Below are 19,812 nucleotides of genomic sequence, written 5' to 3'. Positions count from 1 at the left end.
CGCAGCCAGCGCTCCTGCAGCGCCAGCAGCTCGGCATACGGCACCTGACTCAGCCACAGCAGCCGTACCGCCGGTTGCCGCATTGCGCGGGCCGCGGCGTCTGCGGGGCCCCGCCTCCTGCCTGCGCCTGGGGGCGTGCTGGGAAGGGCGGGGACTCGGGGACTTGTCCGGAGTCTCCGCCCTCAAGTGCTTGTTACTGGCTGTTGAGAGAGACTGTACGATACCTAGGGCAAGGTGTGTCTCTTTTCATTCGTTCATTCCAACAACCAGTATTGAGGGCCTGCTTGTGTTCTGCAGGCTCTGCCCTAGGTTCTTGATACAGTAGTGTACATTGTATGGAAAAAGAAAAAGATCTGCCCTGGGAAGCTTACATTCTTACAGCAGGCAATAAGCAAGTATTAAAGCGTTAAATAAATAAGGTTATTTCAAATACTGATAACTGCTATGAAAAGAAAAGTAAAATAGGGTAATACGTGTCCTGAGTGGAGTTCCCCGAGGAAGAGGGAGAATAACATGCAGGAGGTTTATTGCGGTGGGGATGGGGTGAAGGTACTTTCAAGGCCAAGCCTGTAAGGGAGTGATGGAAGCAGGATTAGGCAGAAGGAGAGGTTGAATTGTGAAACTAAGCAGAAGCCTCAGCCAATCCCAAAGAATGCTCTGAGCCTGGGATGACCTTTCAGAATTATTCCAAATTAAAGAAGGGGGCCAGAAATTTATGTCCTTGCATTGACCAGTGATGGAGGCTGTATGTGGACAGGTCCTGTAACTTTTGGCAAGGCTGTTTCCTTTGGAGGAGGGCAATTCCCAGAGAGAAATTGAGCCATGAGCAACTTACTCCCAGAAGCTGGGGGAATGACTGACTAGATCCTGAGGATGGATCTGGATCACAGCATCCATTATGTTGTATTGGAGTGTGATTTAAACAAATCTAAATTCATTTAATAAACTTTTACTGAGTACCAACTATGTGTTTGACCCATTGCTATGTGAAGAGGTTACACATGACTATCCTACCCCTGTATTCCTAATAGCACACAGAACCCAGTTTTTATGTCCTCAATCTATCCTCTGAATGTGTCTTCTAAGCTGCAACCAAGGATTGTTTAATTGAAAAGAAGAAAGCAGAGAAGTACAGAGAATAATGTAACAAATTACCATTTACCCACCATCCAGGCTTATCAAATTTTAATATTTTATTACTTTTGCTCAGGTCTTTTTTAATTTTAGCTTTTTAATTTTAATTTTAGAAACTAATAACATTGATCACTCCCATAGGTACCTGAAAGACATTTCATAAATGTAGACATAAAATCCTAAGCAAATATTAGCAAATTTATCCAGCAATAAAGTATTGTTTATCCCAGGAACGCAAAATTGGCTTAACATTCTAAAATCAAACAATATAATTTTCACCGAAAAGGAGAAAAACCATGAGATTATTTTCAATAAATGCATAAAAAGCAGTTGGTAAAAATCAACACCTACTCTAACTAAAATTCTCATCAAACTAGGAAGAGAAGAGAAATTCTCCAATCTGATGAAGTGTATTGCATCAATCAGGATTTAGATGACAGAGGAACCACACAGGTAATATTTTATTTTATTTTGCGGTACGCGGGCCTCTCACTGTTGTGGCCTGTCCCGTTGCGGAGCACAGGCTCCAGACGCGCAGGCTCAGCGGCCATGGCTCACGGGCCCAGCCGCTCCGCAGCATGTGGGATCTTCCCGGACCGGGGCATGAACCCGTGTCCTCTGCATCGGCAGGCAGACTCCCAACCACTGCGCCACCAGGGAAGACCCACACAGGTAACATTTTAATTACCACACAGGTAATATTTTAATTTTTTATTTTGAGAAAATGGTAGATTCATATGCAATTGTAAAGAATAATACAGAGAGATCCTGTGTACCCTTTACCCAGATTCCCTCAAAGATAATGTCTTGCCAATGTCACAGTTGGGATATGGACATCGATACAGTCAAGATACAGAACATTTCGATCACCATAAGGATCTCTCCTGTTGCTCTCTTATATCTACACCACTACTTAACTCCCAGCAAACAATTATCTGTGTTATATAAATAGCATCATACGGTATGTAAACTTTGGGAACTGGCTTTTTTTTCCACTCAGCATAATTTTCTAGAGACTCATCTGGGTTGTTGCATGTATCAATATTCATTTCTTTTTATTGATGAGTAGTATTCCATGATATGGATGTACCATAGCTTGTTTAACCACTCATCCATTGAAGAATAGCTAGGTTATTTCCAGTTTTCAGATATTCTGAATAAAGCTGCTACAAATATTCAGGTAAAAGTTTCTAATGTGAACATAAGTTTTCATTTCTCTGGAATAAGTGCCCAAGAGTGTAATTACTGGATCACATGGTAGCTGCATGTTTAGTTTTTCAAGAAACTGCCAAACTGCTCTCCGGAGTAGCTGTACCATTTTACATTCCCACCAGCAATATATATATGAATGATGTAGTTTCTCTGCATCCTTGCCAACATTTGCATTACCACTATTTCTTATTTTAGACATTCTGATAGGTGTATAGTTGTATTTCATTGTGATTTTAATTTGTATTTCCCTGAAGGCTAATGGTGTCGAACATCTTATATGCTTGTTTTCCATCTGTATATCCTCTTCAATGAAATATCTGTTCATGCTTTATGCCCATTTTCTAACTGATTGTCATTCTTTTTTTTTTTTTTTTGCGGTACGCGGGCCTCTCAGGTTGAGGAGCACAGGCTCCGGACGCGCAGGCTCAGCAGCCATGGCTCATGTGCCTAGCTGCTCCGTGGCATGTGGGATCTTCCCGGACGAGGGCACGAACCCGTGTCCCCTGCATCGGCAGGCGGACTCTCAACCACTGCGCCACCAGGGAAGCCCCCTGATTGTCATTTTTCTACTGTTGAGTTTTGAGAGTTCTTTGTATATTCTAAATACTAGTCCTTTATCAGATATATGGTTTGTAAATAGTTTCTCTCACTCTATGGCCTGTACTTTCATCCTCTTAACAGGGTCTTTTGCAGAGCAAAAGTTTATAGTTGTGATAAAGTCAAATTTATCCACTTTTCCTTTTATGGATCTTACTGGTCTAAGAAGTGTTTGCCTAGCCCTAAGTACTGAAGATTTTCTCCTCTTTTTCCCTAAGTTTTGAAACTTTGGAGTTTTTTGTTTTGTTTTGTTTTTTTGCAGGTTGTGTGTGTGTGTGTGTGTTGCCTATAGATGGATGTCCCATTGCTTCAGCACTATTTGTTCAAAAGGCTATGTTTCCTAATTTAATTGCATTTACAGCTTTGTCAAAAATCAGTTGGGCATACTTTTGTGGGCCAATTTCAAGGTTCTCTTCCATTGATTTGTGTGTCTTTCCCTCCACCAATACCGCATATTCTTGATTGCTGTAACTATATAATAAGGCTTAAAATCAATCTGATTCTTCCTACTTTATTCTTTCTCTTTCCAAAATTGTTTTAGTTATTGCAAAATGGTTTCATTATTTGCCTTTTCATATACATTTTAGAATAATCTTGTCTATATCTAAAAAAATCTTGATGAGATTTTTATAAAAATTGCATTAAACTTATATATCAATTTGGGGAAAATTGACATATTTGCTACATTGGGCCTTCCAGTCCATGAACATGGTACATCTCACCATTTATTTAGATCTTCTTTAAATTCCTTCATCAGCATTTTGTAGTTTTCAGCATACAAATCTATATGTGTTTTGTTAGATTTCTGCCTAAGTATTTCCCTTTTTTGAGTGATTCTAAATGGTATTGTACTTTTAATTTCTGTGTCCATATGTTCATTGCAAATATAAAGAAATGCAAGTGATTTTTCGTATGTTTATCTTGCATCCTGCAATCCTTGCTGAATTCACTTATTAGTCCTAAGAGTTTTTTATAGATTCCTTAGACGATCTTGTCATCTGCAAATAGGGACTGTTCTATTTTCTTCCTTTTTGATGGGTATGCATTTAATTCCCTTGTTTTGCCTTTTTTGCACTGAATATAACTTCCAGTACTACGTTGAATAAGAGTAGTAAGAGCAGACATCCTTGCCTTTTTCTAATCTTAGGGGGAAAGCATTCAGTCTTTCACTGTTATGTATACAGTTAATTGTAGGGTTTTTTGTAGATGATCTTTATCAAGTTGAGGGAGTTTTCCTCTATTCTTGTTTTCCTGAGAGTTTTTATTATGAAGGATGTTGAATCTTGTCAAAAGCTTTTTTTGCAATGATTGCTATGATCTTGTTATTTTTCTTCTTTGGCCTGTTAATGTGGTAGATTGCATTGATTGATTTTTTGGACTGACTCTTGAATGATGACTAACCTTGCATAACTGGAATAAATCCTGTTTGGTTGTGCTGTAATTCTTTTTTTACATTGTTGTAGTTGGTTTGCTAGTATTTTGTTGAGAATTTTTACAACTAAGTTTATGAGAGATATTGGTCTATAGTTTTTTTTTTTTTGTCCTTCTTTGGTTTTTAGGGTAATACTAGCTTCATAAAATAAACTGGGAAGTATCTGTCCTCTTTTATTTTCTGGAAGATGTTGTGTAGATTGTCTTCATTTCCTTTAAACATTTGGTACAACTCTCTGTGAAACCATCTGAGCCTGGAGATTTCTTTTGGGGAGTTTTAAAATTACAAATTCAAATCTCTTCATAGTATAGAGATATTCAGATTATCTATTTCATATTGGGTGAGTTGTAGTAGTTTGTGTTTTTCAAGGAATTAGTCCATTTTATCTAAGTTGTCAAATTTATGTGTGTAGAGTTGTTTGTGGTATTCACTTATTTTCCTTTTTATGTTTACATGGTCTATAGTGAGGTCCTTTTTGTCATTCCTGATGTTGATAATTTGTATCTTCTCTCTCATTGGTCAGTCTTGCTAGAAGGTTGATAATTTTATTACTTTTTCCAAAGAATCAGTCCTTTGTTTTATTGTTTCTATTATTTTTATGTTTTCAGTTTCATTTATTTCTGTTTTTATCTTTATTATTTACTTCCTTCTGCTTGCTTTGGATATATTTCGTTCTTTTTTTTCTGTGTTTTCTCAATGGGAGCTTAAATAATTGATTTGAGATTTTTCCTCTTTTCTAGTATATGGATTTAGTGATAAATTTAGTGATAAATTTCTCCCTCTCAGTGTGACTTTAGCTGTATCCAACAAAGTTTGGTATGTTCTATGTTCACTTTCATTCAGTTCAATGTATTTTTTAAAATTTCCCTTGAGATTTCCTCTTTGACCCATGGATTACTTTGAAGTATGTTGTATTCCTGTTATCCTTCTGTTACTGATTTCTAGTTTTATTCCATTGTGCACAGTGAACACACTCTGTATGATTCCAATTCTTTTCTTTTTAATATTTTTTTATTTATTTGGTTGCAGCAGGTCTTAGTTGTGGCAGGCAGCCTCCTTAGTTGCAGCTCCAGGACTCCTTAGTTGTGGCTTGCCAGATCCTCAGTTGTGGCATGGAAACTTTTAGTTGTGGCATGCATGTGGGATCTGGTTCCCTGACCAGGGATCGAAGTGGGCCCCCTGCATTGGGAGCATGGAGTCTTATCCACTGTGCCACTAGGGAAGTCCCTGTATGATTCCAATTCTTTAAAAAAAATTTTAATGGCCCAGCATGTGGTCTATCTTGGTATATATTCTGTGGGCACTTTAAAAGAATGTGTATTCAGTGGTTGGTGGGTGCAGTGTTTTATAAATGTTAATTAGAATCTGTTGGTCAATGGTGCTGGTGAGTTCTATATCCTTGCTGATTTTCTCTCTAGTTGTTCTACCAATTGTTCAGAGATGAGTACTGAAGTCTCCCAACTATAATTGTGGACTTACCTATTTTGCCCTTAAGTTCTATCAGTTTTTGCTTCACATATTTTTCAGCTCTGTTGCTTGGTGCATATCCATTTATGTTTGCTATGTGTTCTTGGTAAATTGACCCTTTGTAATTTTATAATTTTATTGTCTCTGATAACTTTTTTTGCTCTGAAGTTTACTTTATCTGATATTATTTTAGCCACTCCTGCTTTCCTTTGATTAATTTTGCATGATTTATCTTTTTCCATCCTTTTACTTTCAGTCTACCTTTATTGTTACATTTAAAGTGAGTTTATTATACACATCATATAGTTGGGTTATGTTTTTTTCCACTAAGCCAATCTCTGTCTTTTTTTTTTTTTTTGCGGTATGCGTGCCTCTCACTGTTGTGGCCTCTCCCATTGCGGAGCACAGGCTCCGGACACGCAGGCTCAGCAGCCATGGCTCACAGGCCCAGCTGCTCCACGGCATGTGGGAAACTCCCGGACTAGGGCAAGAACCCGTGTCCCCTGCATCGGCAGGCAGACTCCCAACCACTGCACCACCAGGGAAGCCCCTCTGTCTTTTAATTAGTGTATTTAGACCATTTAGGTTAAGGTAATTATTGACATATTAAGGCTTAAGCCTGAACCTTTATTTGTTTTTGTTTGTTCTCTCTGTTTATTATTTCTGTTTTCTTTTTCCCATCTTCCTGTGCTTAGTATCATTAATCATATGGAAATGTAAATTAAAACCACAATGAAATGTCATTACACAATCACAAGAATGGCTAAAAATTAAGAAGACTGAATACATCAAGTGTTGGCAAGGTTGCAGAGCAACCAGAACTCTCACATAATGCTGGTTGTAGTGTAAAATGGCATAAACACTTTTGACAAAGGTCTGGCATTTTTCATGAAATTAAATATACACCTATCCTATGACCCAGTTTTAATCCAAGGAATTTATCCATGATAAATGAAAACATTTATACCACAAAAAGATTTGTACAACAAAGTCCACTGCAACTTTATTTACAATACTTCCAAATTGGAAACAGCCCAGGTGCCTATCAGTAAGAGAACCGATATACTGTGATATATTCATACAATGGAATACTGCTCAGCAATTAAAATGGACAAACTATCTTCCATGAGTAGCGTAGTGTGTGGCTCACAGGAGTCTCAAGTACTATGACTATGCTAAGTGCTTCATGCAGTTTATCTTATTTAATCCTTCCAGCCCTAAGGGGTAATCATCATTATTATTGCTAAGTGCCTTGCATATATTTTCTTATTTGATCCTGTGCAACCCTATGAGGCAGTATTCTGACACTAGCAGCTGATATACTGAAATACTATTTAATTCCAATGCTAACCACCCAGAGTTAGCAGCAGACTCCATAGGTTCAAGAACATACTTCCCGGGACTTCTCTGATGGCACAGTGGTTAAGAATCCACCTGCCAATACAGGGGACACAGGTTTGAGCCCTGGTCTGGGAAGATCCCACATACTGAGGAGCAACTAAGCCCATGCACCACAACTACTGAGCCTGTGCTCTAGAGCCTGCGTGCCACAACTACTGAAGCCTGCTTGCGTAGAGCCTGTGCTCCACAGCAAGAGAAGCCACCGCAATGAGAAGCCCATGCACTGCAACGAAGAGTAGCCTCTGCTCTCCGCAACTAGAGAAGGCCCACACACAGCAACAAAGACCCAAAGCAGCCAAAAATAACTAACTAAATAATTAATTTAAAAAAAAAAAGAGCATACTTCCCAGCAAGACTGTCCTCACTTCAGATGCCAGTTGCACTTTTGAGGGTTCCCCAGCCACCAGCATTTCTGACTAAATGGCTACAAATTCTGGGGTTCCCCTGACCCCCTTGGGTTCAACGATTTGCTAGAACAACTCACAGAACTCAGAAAAGCATTATACTTATGATTACAGTTTTATTATTAAGGATACAAATCAGTTTCACTTAAATGAAGAGACACACAGGGTGGGGTCTGTGAGAGTTCTGTATGTAGAGCTTTCATGACCTCTCCTCATGGAATTAGGATATGTCACCCTCGAGGAACACTGATGTGTTCATCATCTAGGAAGCTCTACGGGGCTATGGTGTCCAGAGTTTTTATTGGAATTTCATTACAAAGGCATGATTGATTGAAGCATTGGTCACATGCTTGAACTCAATCTCCAGTTCTTCCCCTTGTCCCTAGAAATCAGGTTGGCTCAGAGTCCCAACCCTTTAACCACATGGTTGGTCTTTATGATGACCAGCCCCCATCCTGAGTCATCCCATCTCTTAGCAGAAACTCAGATTTATGATCCAAAGAGCTCATGATAACAAAGATACTCATATTACTTTAGAAATTCCAAGGGTTGAAATTCACCTTCCCAGTAATCAGGGACAGAGGCCAGTCAAATTCTTTATTATGTAAGAGATGGGCATTATTATTGCCCCCATTTTACAGATAAGTAGAGACCTACAGAGGTTGCTCAAAGTCACACACCTAGTAAGTAGCAAAACCAGGACTCAAACCTAGGTATGTCTGACCACAATCTTGATACTCCTGCACTATATATACTGTCTGAAAGTAAATGCTCACTATTTCCTGAATGAATAAATTACTAGGAAAATATCAAAAATGATTCTGAAATTTCTAGCTTGGGGGATTGAAAATGATCAAGGCCTTTCTAAGAACTTCATTGGTCTTCCATACGTATATTTTTTAGGTCCTATCCTATATTAAAATGTTTCTATATCCCATATAAAATATTGTTTCTTTGCTGAAAATATTTTAAAGGATTTGTTAAAATTTTACTTTGAAATCATTTGCTATGTCTACTTAAATTATGACAAGATTTGATTTCTTGTCAGTTACAGCCCATACATGGAATGTTTGCAAAGCGAGAAAATCAAACTTAGAAATTTTGTTTTGTTTTGTTGTTTGTTTTTTATTTTTGGCCGTGCCACATGGCTTGCAGGATCTTAGTTCCCTGACCAGGGATCCAACCCACACCCTCGGGAGTGAAAGCACGGAGTCCTAACCACTGGACCGCCAGGGAATTCCCTACAAATTATTTTTAAATGTAATCAAATGTTTATGAATACCAACTCCAGCTTTTGCCTGAAGGTCTGCATCTCAGCCAGGGGCAGGGCTGCTGCATTGCACAATGGCAGGGAGCACCATTCTCATAGACTGCAATGCAAATGTGCCCCCTGGAGTTGTCCAAGGCAGTAACTCTGGCCAGTGAGTCAGGGGAAAGACGAAGAGCCCCCATCTACTGCACAACCAGAAGTAGCAGGTATCAAGTGTACTCACTACTTCTCATGTCTTAGTCACATGACCACATCTGGCTTCAAGAGGTGCTGGGAAGTATATCTTGCTGGGTGATCTTGTGCCTGGTTAAAATTCAGGTGATCTATTAATAAAGGAGGGAGAGCGTATGTGGCAGTCACTATCACAATTAAATTGAACAGCCAATGAAGCTGATATAAATTTACATTGGTAGACGTTTGTCTAAATATTTATTGATTTTGATTTTATCGTTTTCTTTTGCTTTCTGGATTCTGTAAAAAAAAAAAAGGGAGGAGGTAGTCTGAAACTTTTCTCTAGGCCCTTGAAAATCTTGTCAGTACCAGGTGCTGAGCCTGTGGGGCCCAGTGGCTACAAGGTCTCTGAGGATGATGAGTCCACCAACCGAAAGAGGGAACCCAGAGGGGGTGTGATCTCTCTCAGCTCCAGCCCCCCTCCTAGACAAGAAGGTAGCCCCTCAAAAGGTGTGTGCCCAGATTCCATATGCAGTCTGTGGGGCTAACAGAGTACAGACACTTAAACATTAAATATCAACTAATCCTTATGTAGTTGATTAGTCCACAACTAATCCTTATGTAGGGGAATAGTCCACAGAGGTGGGGAAGGAGGAAGTGAGAACTGGAGTGGGGACAGGGAATAACAACCAGAATGAGGCTCAGGGCCAAGAAATTAGGAAGGAGACAAAATAGCTGGACAGACTGGGTTTCAGAGCAGATTACAAAAGTCCCTGTGAGTCATCAATGGCAGTGCTGTTGTTTAAAAATAAGCATAACATTTAGATAGCTCCAGGCTCTGAGGGAAAAACAGAGGTTGGATTGCTTAAGGCCCTGTCCCAGGGTACCTACAGTCTACAAGTAAACATGTACGAGGTGGGATCCCTGGATCCCACCTAGCCTAGAGCCTGGCACAAAGTAAGTTCTTAGTAAATATTTGTAGAATGAATGAATGATTTGTTAAATAAATAACTAGCTGTGTGTCCTTGAACTGGGACCTTTTACCAGGGGTCTCAACCATAAAAGGAAACACTGGGTCACTGTAGCCTTCAGGTGCCTAGTGACCCCAAATTTTCTGGACAGGAGGACTGGTATTTGGCTACCATCACCTTACAAAGTGTGCATCCCATAGCATGCTGCATCAAATCTAAACTCAACCCACAAGGTTCAGCTCAAAGACTGCCTCCTCCACAATGCCTCCCTACCCCTTCCCTCAACAAATTATACCTCTTCTAGTACATAGTCTACCCAGGTTACTGTGTGTTGGGTTCATCATCCCCCCGACTTGACCTGTGACCTGAGAATACAGAGTAAAACTAATACTTATGTTGTACTTACCATGTGTCAGGCACTCTGAAAGCTTTAAAATCATCAATGCACTTACTATCTTAACAACCATGAAGTAGGTACTATTTTTCCCTCAGTTCACAGATGAAAACTAGAGGCACAGAGTGAGTAACTTGTTTACCATTAGGCTGCTAGTAAGTGGCAGAGACAGGATTCAAATCTGGGTAGTCAGGGTCCAGAATCCTTGTCCTTAACCAGCGCTCTGTCTTATTCCTCTTTAAACACCCCATAGCAAAAATCTCAGTTTGGCACATCGTAGGTACTCAGTAAAAATGTCTATTGAATAAATAAATAAAAGCAGTAAACGGAGAAGCTGGGTATTAGAAGGGTATGTGGTTCCCCTGAGTATCCATCTGCTTACTGAGCCCCAGTCTTTCTCCAACATATGGGCTTGGTATGTGGTTCAGTCCATCCACCTATCCACTTATCATTCATCCATCCACCCATTCACCCATCTCTCCATCCATTCAATGAATAGTTACTGTCCTACCCCACCCCACAATGGGGGCCAGTGATACGAAAATGAATTGGCACAGTAGTGACAAATATGTCCATAGACAATGGCAGTACAGCATGACAGGAGCTACACAAAAGAGGGCGCCACTAACTCTGCCTGGATGGAGTCAGGGACTTACTGAAGGGCATTTAGGGAAAGAAACATGACTGGAACTTAGGGCTTCTGACTACCAGCCTGTGTGCTTTCCTTTACACTAGAGGCTCTGAAATCCATTTTTAGTAATGGAAACTTCCCAAAAATCTTATACAGATCCCCATTACATAAAGCAGAAAGCCTCTGCTTCTTGGTTTCTCCCTCGCTGTCTCAGCCTTTAAGTCACTTTTTTTTTTTTTTTTAAATCACTAGCTCTCAACAGTTGAAGTTGGTTCAGTGAGATCTTAAGCCCATGCATAGATGGCAGCTGCTTCCCTCTAGCCTGTTTCCACCTATTTCACCTTCCACACTACAGCCAGAGACCTTTCAAAAACCCAGACCCATATGTGCCACCCTTCAGTTTAAAAACATCCATTCATCTATTTGGCCAACAATACTTACTAAGTGCTTTCACTGTACAAGGTAAGAATGCCAAGAACAGAACAGATAGTCCCTGCCTGCTCTCGGGGGGTGGGGGTAGATGAGGGAGACAAGAAACCTGTGAGCAATTACTCAAATCGCTAAATAGGATGTGCTGATCAAGAATAAATCCGGGGGTTTCCCTGGAGGCGCAGTGGTTGAGAGTCCGCCTGCCGATGCAGAGGACATGGGTTCGTGCCCAGGTCCGGGAAGATCCCACATGCCGCAGAGCGGCTAGTCCTGTGAGCCATGGCCGCTGAGCCTGCGCATCCGGAGCCTGTGCTCCGCAACGGGAGAGGCCACAACAATGAGAGGCCTGCATACCGCAAGAAAAATAAAAAAGAGTAAATCCGGAGAATGGCCTGAGGTCGAGATCTGCACAGGGGCCAGTGCTCCAAGAGCCTTAAAGGTCACTAAGGTTATTGATCTTTATCTTAAGAACGAAGAGAACGCAGTTGAATGGTTTTTGTTTTGTTTTTTGTTTTTTAAAGGTGATTTTAAAAAATAAACTTATTTATTTATTGCTGTGTTGGGTCTTTGTTGCTGTGCACAGGCTTTCTCTAGTTGCTGCAAGCGGGGGCTACTCTTCGTTGCAGTACGCGGGCTTCTCATTTCGGTGGCTTCTCTTGTTGCAGAGCAGGGGCTCTAGGCACATGGGCTTCGGTAGCTCTGGCACGTGGGCTGAGTAGTTGTGGCTCACAGGCTCTAGAGCGCAGGCTCAGTAGTTGTGGCACACAACTCAGTAGTTGTGGGCTTAGTTCCTCCGCGGCATGTGGGATCTTCCCAGACCAGGGCTCAAACCCACATCCCCTGCATTGGCAGGCGGATTCTTAAGCACTGCGCCACCAGGGAAGTCCCCAGTTGACTAGTTTTAAGCAAGATAGCAACTTGTTGTTATTTATGTTTTAAGATCATGCTGGTTGCTATGTGGAGAGCAGACAGGGGGAAGACAAGAGTGGCAGCAGAGAAGTCTGTTAAGAAGAGATTGTCCAAGTGAAAAATGATGGCAACCTGGGCTGGAGTGGGCAGTGGAGATGGAGAAGAGAGAGATTTAAGATACACTTGGGACCAGCCGATGGATTGGAAGCGGTGGTGGGGGTGGACGATGAGGAAAAAGGTGGGATCAAGGGCCATTCCACCCATGGACCTGGGCCCTGTGCTTTAGAGGCCTTATATACACCCCTCCCCCACCACACACAAGAGTTTAATAAATTAGAGTACATGGTTGCCTTGACGCTCAGGAGCTGCACTGGCCCTGCCAGTCTTGTACATTAAACATTCCCTCTCGTGCCTAACCCCATTCAGGCCCCAGGGAAACACTTTTCCCACCAAGTGCATAGTTTAAGGAGACAAATGTATCCACCTATGTAACAACCATCCCACTCAGTCATGGTTGCAAACCATTTCCATTCCACATGTCTGAAGTTCTGTGTCTTGTGCTGTGGCTGCCCACATCAGAGCTGGACACTTTGCTCTGGAGTACAGGGGGCATGTGAGTGGCATAGCTCTTTGGTGAGAGAAGAGACAAACAAATGAACTGGTCCTGTGGAATCTTTTCTCTCAGATAGCATGCATGCATCATGAGGCGTCATTTCCCAGAGGAACAGGGTCCCTTTTCTTGCTTCTCTTTGAGCTCCAATTCATGGTCTAGGAGGAACTGAAGATTCGCTTGGTATTTGCAACAGTTGCAGGTGGCAGCTAATAATATTAAACAATTCATAGCACTCTTACATTGTTTTTAAGTAGGTCTGCTCATAGCATGATACTGATTCTTTGTGGACTTAGATATTGCTTTAAGGAGTGATGAAAATCACAATATAACTGGTAGTGATTTATATGATGAAATTAAAATGTTTTGGAAAATTCTCTCTTATAATTTATTATCTGTCCTAATGATTTTTATAAATTTATTTTAATATAAAATATAATTATTTTTAAATGTGTAATTTATTGTGTGTTCCCATAAAATTTGACCATAATTTATAAAATTCACAATATACATTTTTAATCTAAAATATTGCTTCAAGAATTTTGTTGATAATTCCAGTTGCTACTGAAAAGTTTTTCTAAATGGAAAATAAGTTAAAAAAATTTAAAACATAGGATTCAATAAAGTTTATTTAATTTTGGACCTTACTGTCAATTAAACAAAATTATTTGAAAATATTGATGATAGTGCATAATTAGTGATTGTGCTAAGTGAAAGCAAGAAAATTTTTTATGAAATATATAATCATTTATGAGTCATTTCTTTTTACTCATATATTATTGTCCATCAATAGGACACCATTAAATTCAGTCATCTTCGATATTTTGCCAACTTTCTTTTATTTTTCAGTTAATTACTTTTTTAAATTAATTAATTTTTTGGCTGTGTTGGGTCTTTGTTGCTGCATGCGGGCTTTCTCTAGTTGCGGCAAGTGGGGGCTACTCTTCGTTGTGGTGCGCGAGCTTCTCATCGCGGTGGTTTCTCTTGTTGCGGAGCGTGGGCTCTAGGCACGCAGGCTCGGTAGTTGTGGCTCGCGGGCTCTAGAGCGCAGGCTCAGTAGTTTTGGCTCACGGGCTTAGTTGCTCTGTGGCATGTGGGCTTTTCCCGGACCAGGGCTCAAACCCGTGTCCCCTGCATTGGCAGGTGGATTCTTAACCACTGTGCTACCAGGGAAGTCCCTGCCAACTTTCAATCTTAAAAAAATCCATAGCTTTTGAGCAAGAGAATCCTGAAACAAAACAGTATGCTGATAATTCCATTTCTGTAAATTTGACCATAATTTATAAAATTCACAATATACATTTTTAATCTAAAATATTGCTTCAAGAATTTTGTTGATAATTCCAGTTGCTACTGAAAAGTTTTTCTAAATGGAAAATAAGTTAAAAAAATTTAAAACATAGGATTCAATAAAGTTTATTTAATTTTGGACCTTACTGTCAATTAAACAAAATTATTTGAAAATATTGATGATAGTGCATAATTAGTGATTGTGCTAAGTGAAAGCAAGAAAATTTTTTATGAAATATATAATCATTTATGAGTCATTTCTTTTTACTCATATATTATTGTCCATCAATAGGACACCATTAAATTCAGTCATCTTCGATATTTTGCCAACTTTCTTTTATTTTTCAGTTAATTACTTTTTTAAATTAATTAATTTTTTGGCTGTGTTGGGTCTTTGTTGCTGCATGCGGGCTTTCTCTAGTTGCGGCAAGTGGGGGCTACTCTTCGTTGTGGTGCGCGAGCTTCTCATCGCGGTGGTTTCTCTTGTTGCGGAGCGTGGGCTCTAGGCACGCAGGCTCGGTAGTTGTGGCTCGCGGGCTCTAGAGCGCAGGCTCAGTAGTTTTGGCTCACGGGCTTAGTTGCTCTGTGGCATGTGGGCTTTTCCCGGACCAGGGCTCAAACCCGTGTCCCCTGCATTGGCAGGTGGATTCTTAACCACTGTGCTACCAGGGAAGTCCCTGCCAACTTTCAATCTTAAAAAAATCCATAGCTTTTGAGCAAGAGAATCCTGAAACAAAACAGTATGCTGATAATTCCATTTCTGTGAAGTCCTGGAATAAGCTTATGATGATGATAGAAATTAGATGAGTGGTTGCCTGGAGTGGAGGGGAGGGGAAATTGACTGCAAATAGGCATAAGGCAACTTTCTAGGATAATGGATATATTCTATAACCATGAGTGATTGGGGTTGGGGTTACACAATATATTTGTCAAAGCTCCTCAAACCGTGCCCTTAAAATGTGTGCATTTTATTATATGTAAAAAATACCTTGATAAAGTTAAGAAGACCTTATCTCTTAATAAGTAATTGATTTAATGTGATGTGTAACTTTTAAATATTTAGACTTATAGTATATGAGCCCCATTGTATTTTTGGCCTGGGCCCCAAGGATAATGCCTTGGTTTCCAGCAAGAGTACCTGAGCAGGTGGTGGTGCCGTTACTGAGATGGGGAAAGCACAGGAGGGTTAGCTTTGTTGGGGGCAGGGCTGATATGCAGCTGGTACTGGCCAGATCCATTGGGAAAACCGCTGCTGCTCTGAGCCCCTTTGCTACCCCAGCTGGCTGGACTTTCCCCTGGGACCCTCAGATCCTCCCACTCTCCAGCATCTAAAGAGTTAATACCTGGCACAGCTATGGGCCTTTAGGATGCTGACACGGAGCCCTGGGGACAGTGCCCTAAATATTTTTAATATCACCGCTGGTGGGATTGGGCAAGGAAGCATGTAAATCAGAGTTCATCTCGGGAAATGCAAAGTTAGAGATGACTATAAGATATCCACATGGAAATGTCAACACAATATTATGTAAATGGACAAAGGATGAGAAGAGAGATCTGGGCTGGAGATGGAAATTGTTGGCTCCCCATTGCCAAGAGAATCGAGTCCAAACTCCCTTAGGGTTATCACCCAGCTCTCACGTATCTTTCCAGCTCCATCTCCTGCCGTCTCCCTGCCAGGACCCCTGCCATCTTGCTCCTTCCTGATCACTCTGTGATCTAGGACATGCTATTCCTGGACCCCTGCCTGGAATGTCCTACCTTGTCTTCTCTACTGGTCATTCTCCTCCTCATCCTTCAGGGCTTAGCTCACACGTCTCCTCCTCCCAAAGCCTCCTGCTTCCTTGTCTGCCCTCCATAGCCCTCCACGTAGAGGAGAGTACCCCGCCTTGTGCACTTCTGTTTAGATCCCTGCCTTCTGTCCTAGGATGTCAGCTCCTCCAGGTCAGGATGGGGTCTGGTGGCTCTCTGGGCCCAGCAGAGACCCTGATAGTGGAGCAATCTTCCAGTAAATACTGAAGGAGTGGATGGTAATACAGAGTCCCAACTGTATTCACCACAGCCCCACCTTCACTGCACAACCTCTGTGCATGTTGCGCCACACATTTAGACAAATTAACTTGCTCTTCTCAAAAGAATAGGCTCCTTAAAGGCAAAGACCACGCCTTCCACATCACTCCTCACTCTCTCTCAGCCCGAGAAAGAGCCCACAAATGAAAAGAATGGAAGAGCCTGGTCAGATGGAATTGACTCTCAGCTCTCAGCCTGGACTCTCATGAGCTGAGCGACCTTGGGGAAGTTACTTAATCTCGCTGAGCCTCAGGTTTCTCACGTGTTAAGAATGGAGATAACAATACCTACCTCATAAGGTGGAGGTGAGGATTGAATGAAATAGTGTCTATAAAAGTGTTCTGCGGTTACCAGGGGCTGCAGGAAGGGGGAGTGGTAATTATTATTAATGGGTACAGAGGTTCAGTTTGGGATGATGACAGTGGCAATGGTTGTTCCATCAAAGTAAATGCAATAATGCCACTGAACTGGTTACTTTTAAAAATGGCTAAAATGATACATTTTATGTTATGTATACTTTACCACAGTAAAAATAAATAAATAAATAATATCCCGAGTAAAAGAAGCCAGACACACACAAAAAGCATGGTCCCAGGTACCCAGTGGGTGAACTGTGGGTCTGAGCTTCTTTCTTCCTTCCTTCTGGATTTCTTTTCACCTGGGTTCCAGGGCCATAGCCAAGAGGCAGGATGAGGGAGTGCATGACGGGAGGGAGGGAGGAAGTGATTAAACGTTGAACGAGGATCTGGTGGTTGTGAGGTCAAAGCCAGGATGGCCCACTGGGAAGGCCAGGCATGAGGAGGTGGGATGCCTCCCTGCCTGGAAGGAAGAGGGTATCTGGAGGTCAGGGATGACACTAGTGTTTTTGGCCATGGGAGAAAAGTGAGATATCTAAATTAAGGAGGAAAGGTGGGCGGGAATTGCAGGATGTCCATATTGGCCTATGTGGCAAAAATAAATGCTTCTGGAAGTAAATACATACGTAAACAAAAGAGTACAGATTTTTTTTTTTAAGCCTCCAAATCCACCTTCTTGCTCCATTTTACCAAGGACAAGGGCAGCATAATAAGCTGAGAAGGGAAACAAAGATATTTCTAGATCCCGGCTGCTATGGGGAAATTACAAATGAGGTCTGACGCTATGTTTGTTTCTTTTTCATTATGAAAAAATACCTTGCCTGACATGGGCACCCTGCCACCGTTGGGAGAACCGTGAGAATCCAGTTTGTTCCCAAAACACTGCCACTGGGAGATGAGGTCACAAGGTAACATGGTTTTCCCCCTTGGCAGCCCAAACAAAAAATAAATCAATGAATAAATGATAAATAAATAATGTCCTGGGAGAAACACTGAAATAGGAATCAGAGCACATGGCCTCTGGTCTGATGCTTTCATATCCTAGCTGGGTACCCTGGGGCAAATCATTTCACCTCTCTGCACTTCAGTTGTAGGGCACGTCTATCGCTAATATTCTATGGGTCTAGGATATACTTTTTTCAAGCCCTTGAAGAGAACAATGATGGGAGTTGGAGAGAGGAAAAAGTGCTGAGCTGAATGGTGGAGCTGAATACCCCAGAGCTAGAAGAGAGTTCGCCTAGCTCATTCATTCATCCACTCATTCATTCATTCATCCACTCATTCATTCATCCATTCATATTCCTACCTGAGCAAATACCTTGTTCCTGGCCCCTGGTAGGGAAGTAAAGACCAGAAATGGATCAGACCGAGCTTGCAGTCTAAGAGAAGAGATGATGTGGGACAAAGCAAAAGGGTAAATAAATGATTATACCACCAGGGGCTATGAGCCTGGGGACTGAGTGTGGAGGGTATGGTAGGAGTGCAGAGTGGGCCAGACTCGCTCAGCTTGCAGAAGCCAGGAAGGGCTTCCAGAGGAAGAATCTGCTCAAGGGAGAAGTAGAAAGTCACCAGGCAGATAAAGGGGGAAACAGCAGACTAGTACACGCACACGTGTGTGACCCAGTCATTCCAGTCCCGGGAGACCAATGTTCTGCGTTATAGCTCTTCAGGAAAAGACATCCCAGAGTTTTGGAAATGATTAGACCAGAGTTTCTCAGACCTGAGTCTGTAGACCCCATGAAGCCAATAGATGTGTTTTTAGGAGCCTGAGATGTGTCTCTGAGATCTTCTAAATGTTATATTTCATTTTGGTGATAATCCAGACAAGTTAAAACAAACGTGTTCTGAACTGGTTGAAAGACCACCACCTGCCTTGCCACTTTGGCATTTACTTTGTGTTTGTGATCGCTCTAGTGCCCAATAGTGCTATGTTAATTGTAGCCTAATCAGGAAAATAGGGAGGAGTGTAAATGATGTTCCTGTGCATAGTGGAAGTCAAATGGAGTCTTGGTGCGCTGTCAAAATGAGGATTTTCCAGGAGTTTGACCAGGGAAGCATGATGGGAGCTGCTGTAGTACACAGTGTGATGGGTGCCAGACTGGAAAGAACTGTGTGTGTCACGGTCAGGTTTCAAATAGCAGTCTAATTTCATCAAAACAACACCTTCTGTCACATTAAATTGAAGTGTTTATTTGAATTTTGTAGGTTTTATAGTTTTATTTTCCTTGTGTCTTGGTTTAGAGTTGTAGAAGAGCTGTAAGCATAAGGAATATATATACTGAGCACTACGTTTATAAATATGTAAGTGGTATTAAAATTAAAATAATTTAAGTCAACTTTGGGGTGAGTCTGTGAGAGTTTTAAACAGGGGCCCATCCATTACTTGAGTCTGAAAAACATTCTGTTAGCTGCTTAGTGAACATTCTCATCCTTAAGGATTTTATTTGAGTCTAATGGGAGTCTTTCCTGCTGCCACCTAAGGCCAAAATGACCTCCAAAAAGATGAACCACAACGTATTATCATGTAGTTCCAAGCAAAGGTGTACAGGGCCTCTTGGATGTAACTGCGTCTTCCAGGATTAGGCACATCTGACGTTTCCTTTACCATTTTCCGCTGCCCCCAGCATGTACCTTCTGCTGCAGCCCTAATGCGGAGGTTGACACCTTAGCAGTGTTTCCTGAGCAATTTGGGTGAAGTCCTTAACTTCTCCAAGCGTTAGGTCCCTAATCTGTAAAACAGTCAGCCTAATAAAACTTTACCTCTCAGGGCTATTGTGAGGATTAATTGGGCAGGTGCTTGGAAGGCAGTAATAGCTGTTCTAATAGTCACCATTAATGCTAAACACGTTTCCTCCTTTATCTAATTCAGTCTTCCCAAGAAGTCTGCATGGAGATGGTTTATCTCAGTCTTATAGCTCAAGAAACAGGCTCACAGAGGTGAAGGGACTTTGCTCAAATGGCTGAACTGGGGTTCAAACCTAACTCTCAAACATGCAGTGAGCCTCTGCTTGTGACCATTGCCCAAATCACACCCTGCCAGGTTCAAATGGAAATCCTGCCTGCCTTT

General features: G+C 41.4%; 1 protein-coding gene across 1 annotated transcript in view; it reads right to left on the bottom strand.

The window, feature by feature from the left end:
- The window catches only part of LIPT2 (lipoyl(octanoyl) transferase 2), a 4,157-nt gene extending 4,074 nt beyond the window's left edge, over positions 1-83 (bottom strand). The window contains 1 exon segment of the mRNA XM_024761997.1: positions 2-83. Within this exon segment, the coding sequence (XP_024617765.1) occupies positions 2-83 (82 nt within the window).
- Between the last annotated feature and the right edge of the window lie 19,729 nt (positions 84-19,812).

The sequence above is a fragment of the Neophocaena asiaeorientalis genome, unplaced genomic scaffold, assembly GCF_003031525.2.
Source record: "Neophocaena asiaeorientalis asiaeorientalis breed wild unplaced genomic scaffold, Neophocaena_asiaeorientalis_V1.1 scaffold263, whole genome shotgun sequence".
Classification (NCBI taxonomy): domain Eukaryota; kingdom Metazoa; phylum Chordata; class Mammalia; order Artiodactyla; family Phocoenidae; genus Neophocaena; species Neophocaena asiaeorientalis.
The sequence above is the reverse complement of the archived record's forward strand: the minus strand, read 5'-3'. Positions and strand labels throughout refer to the sequence as shown.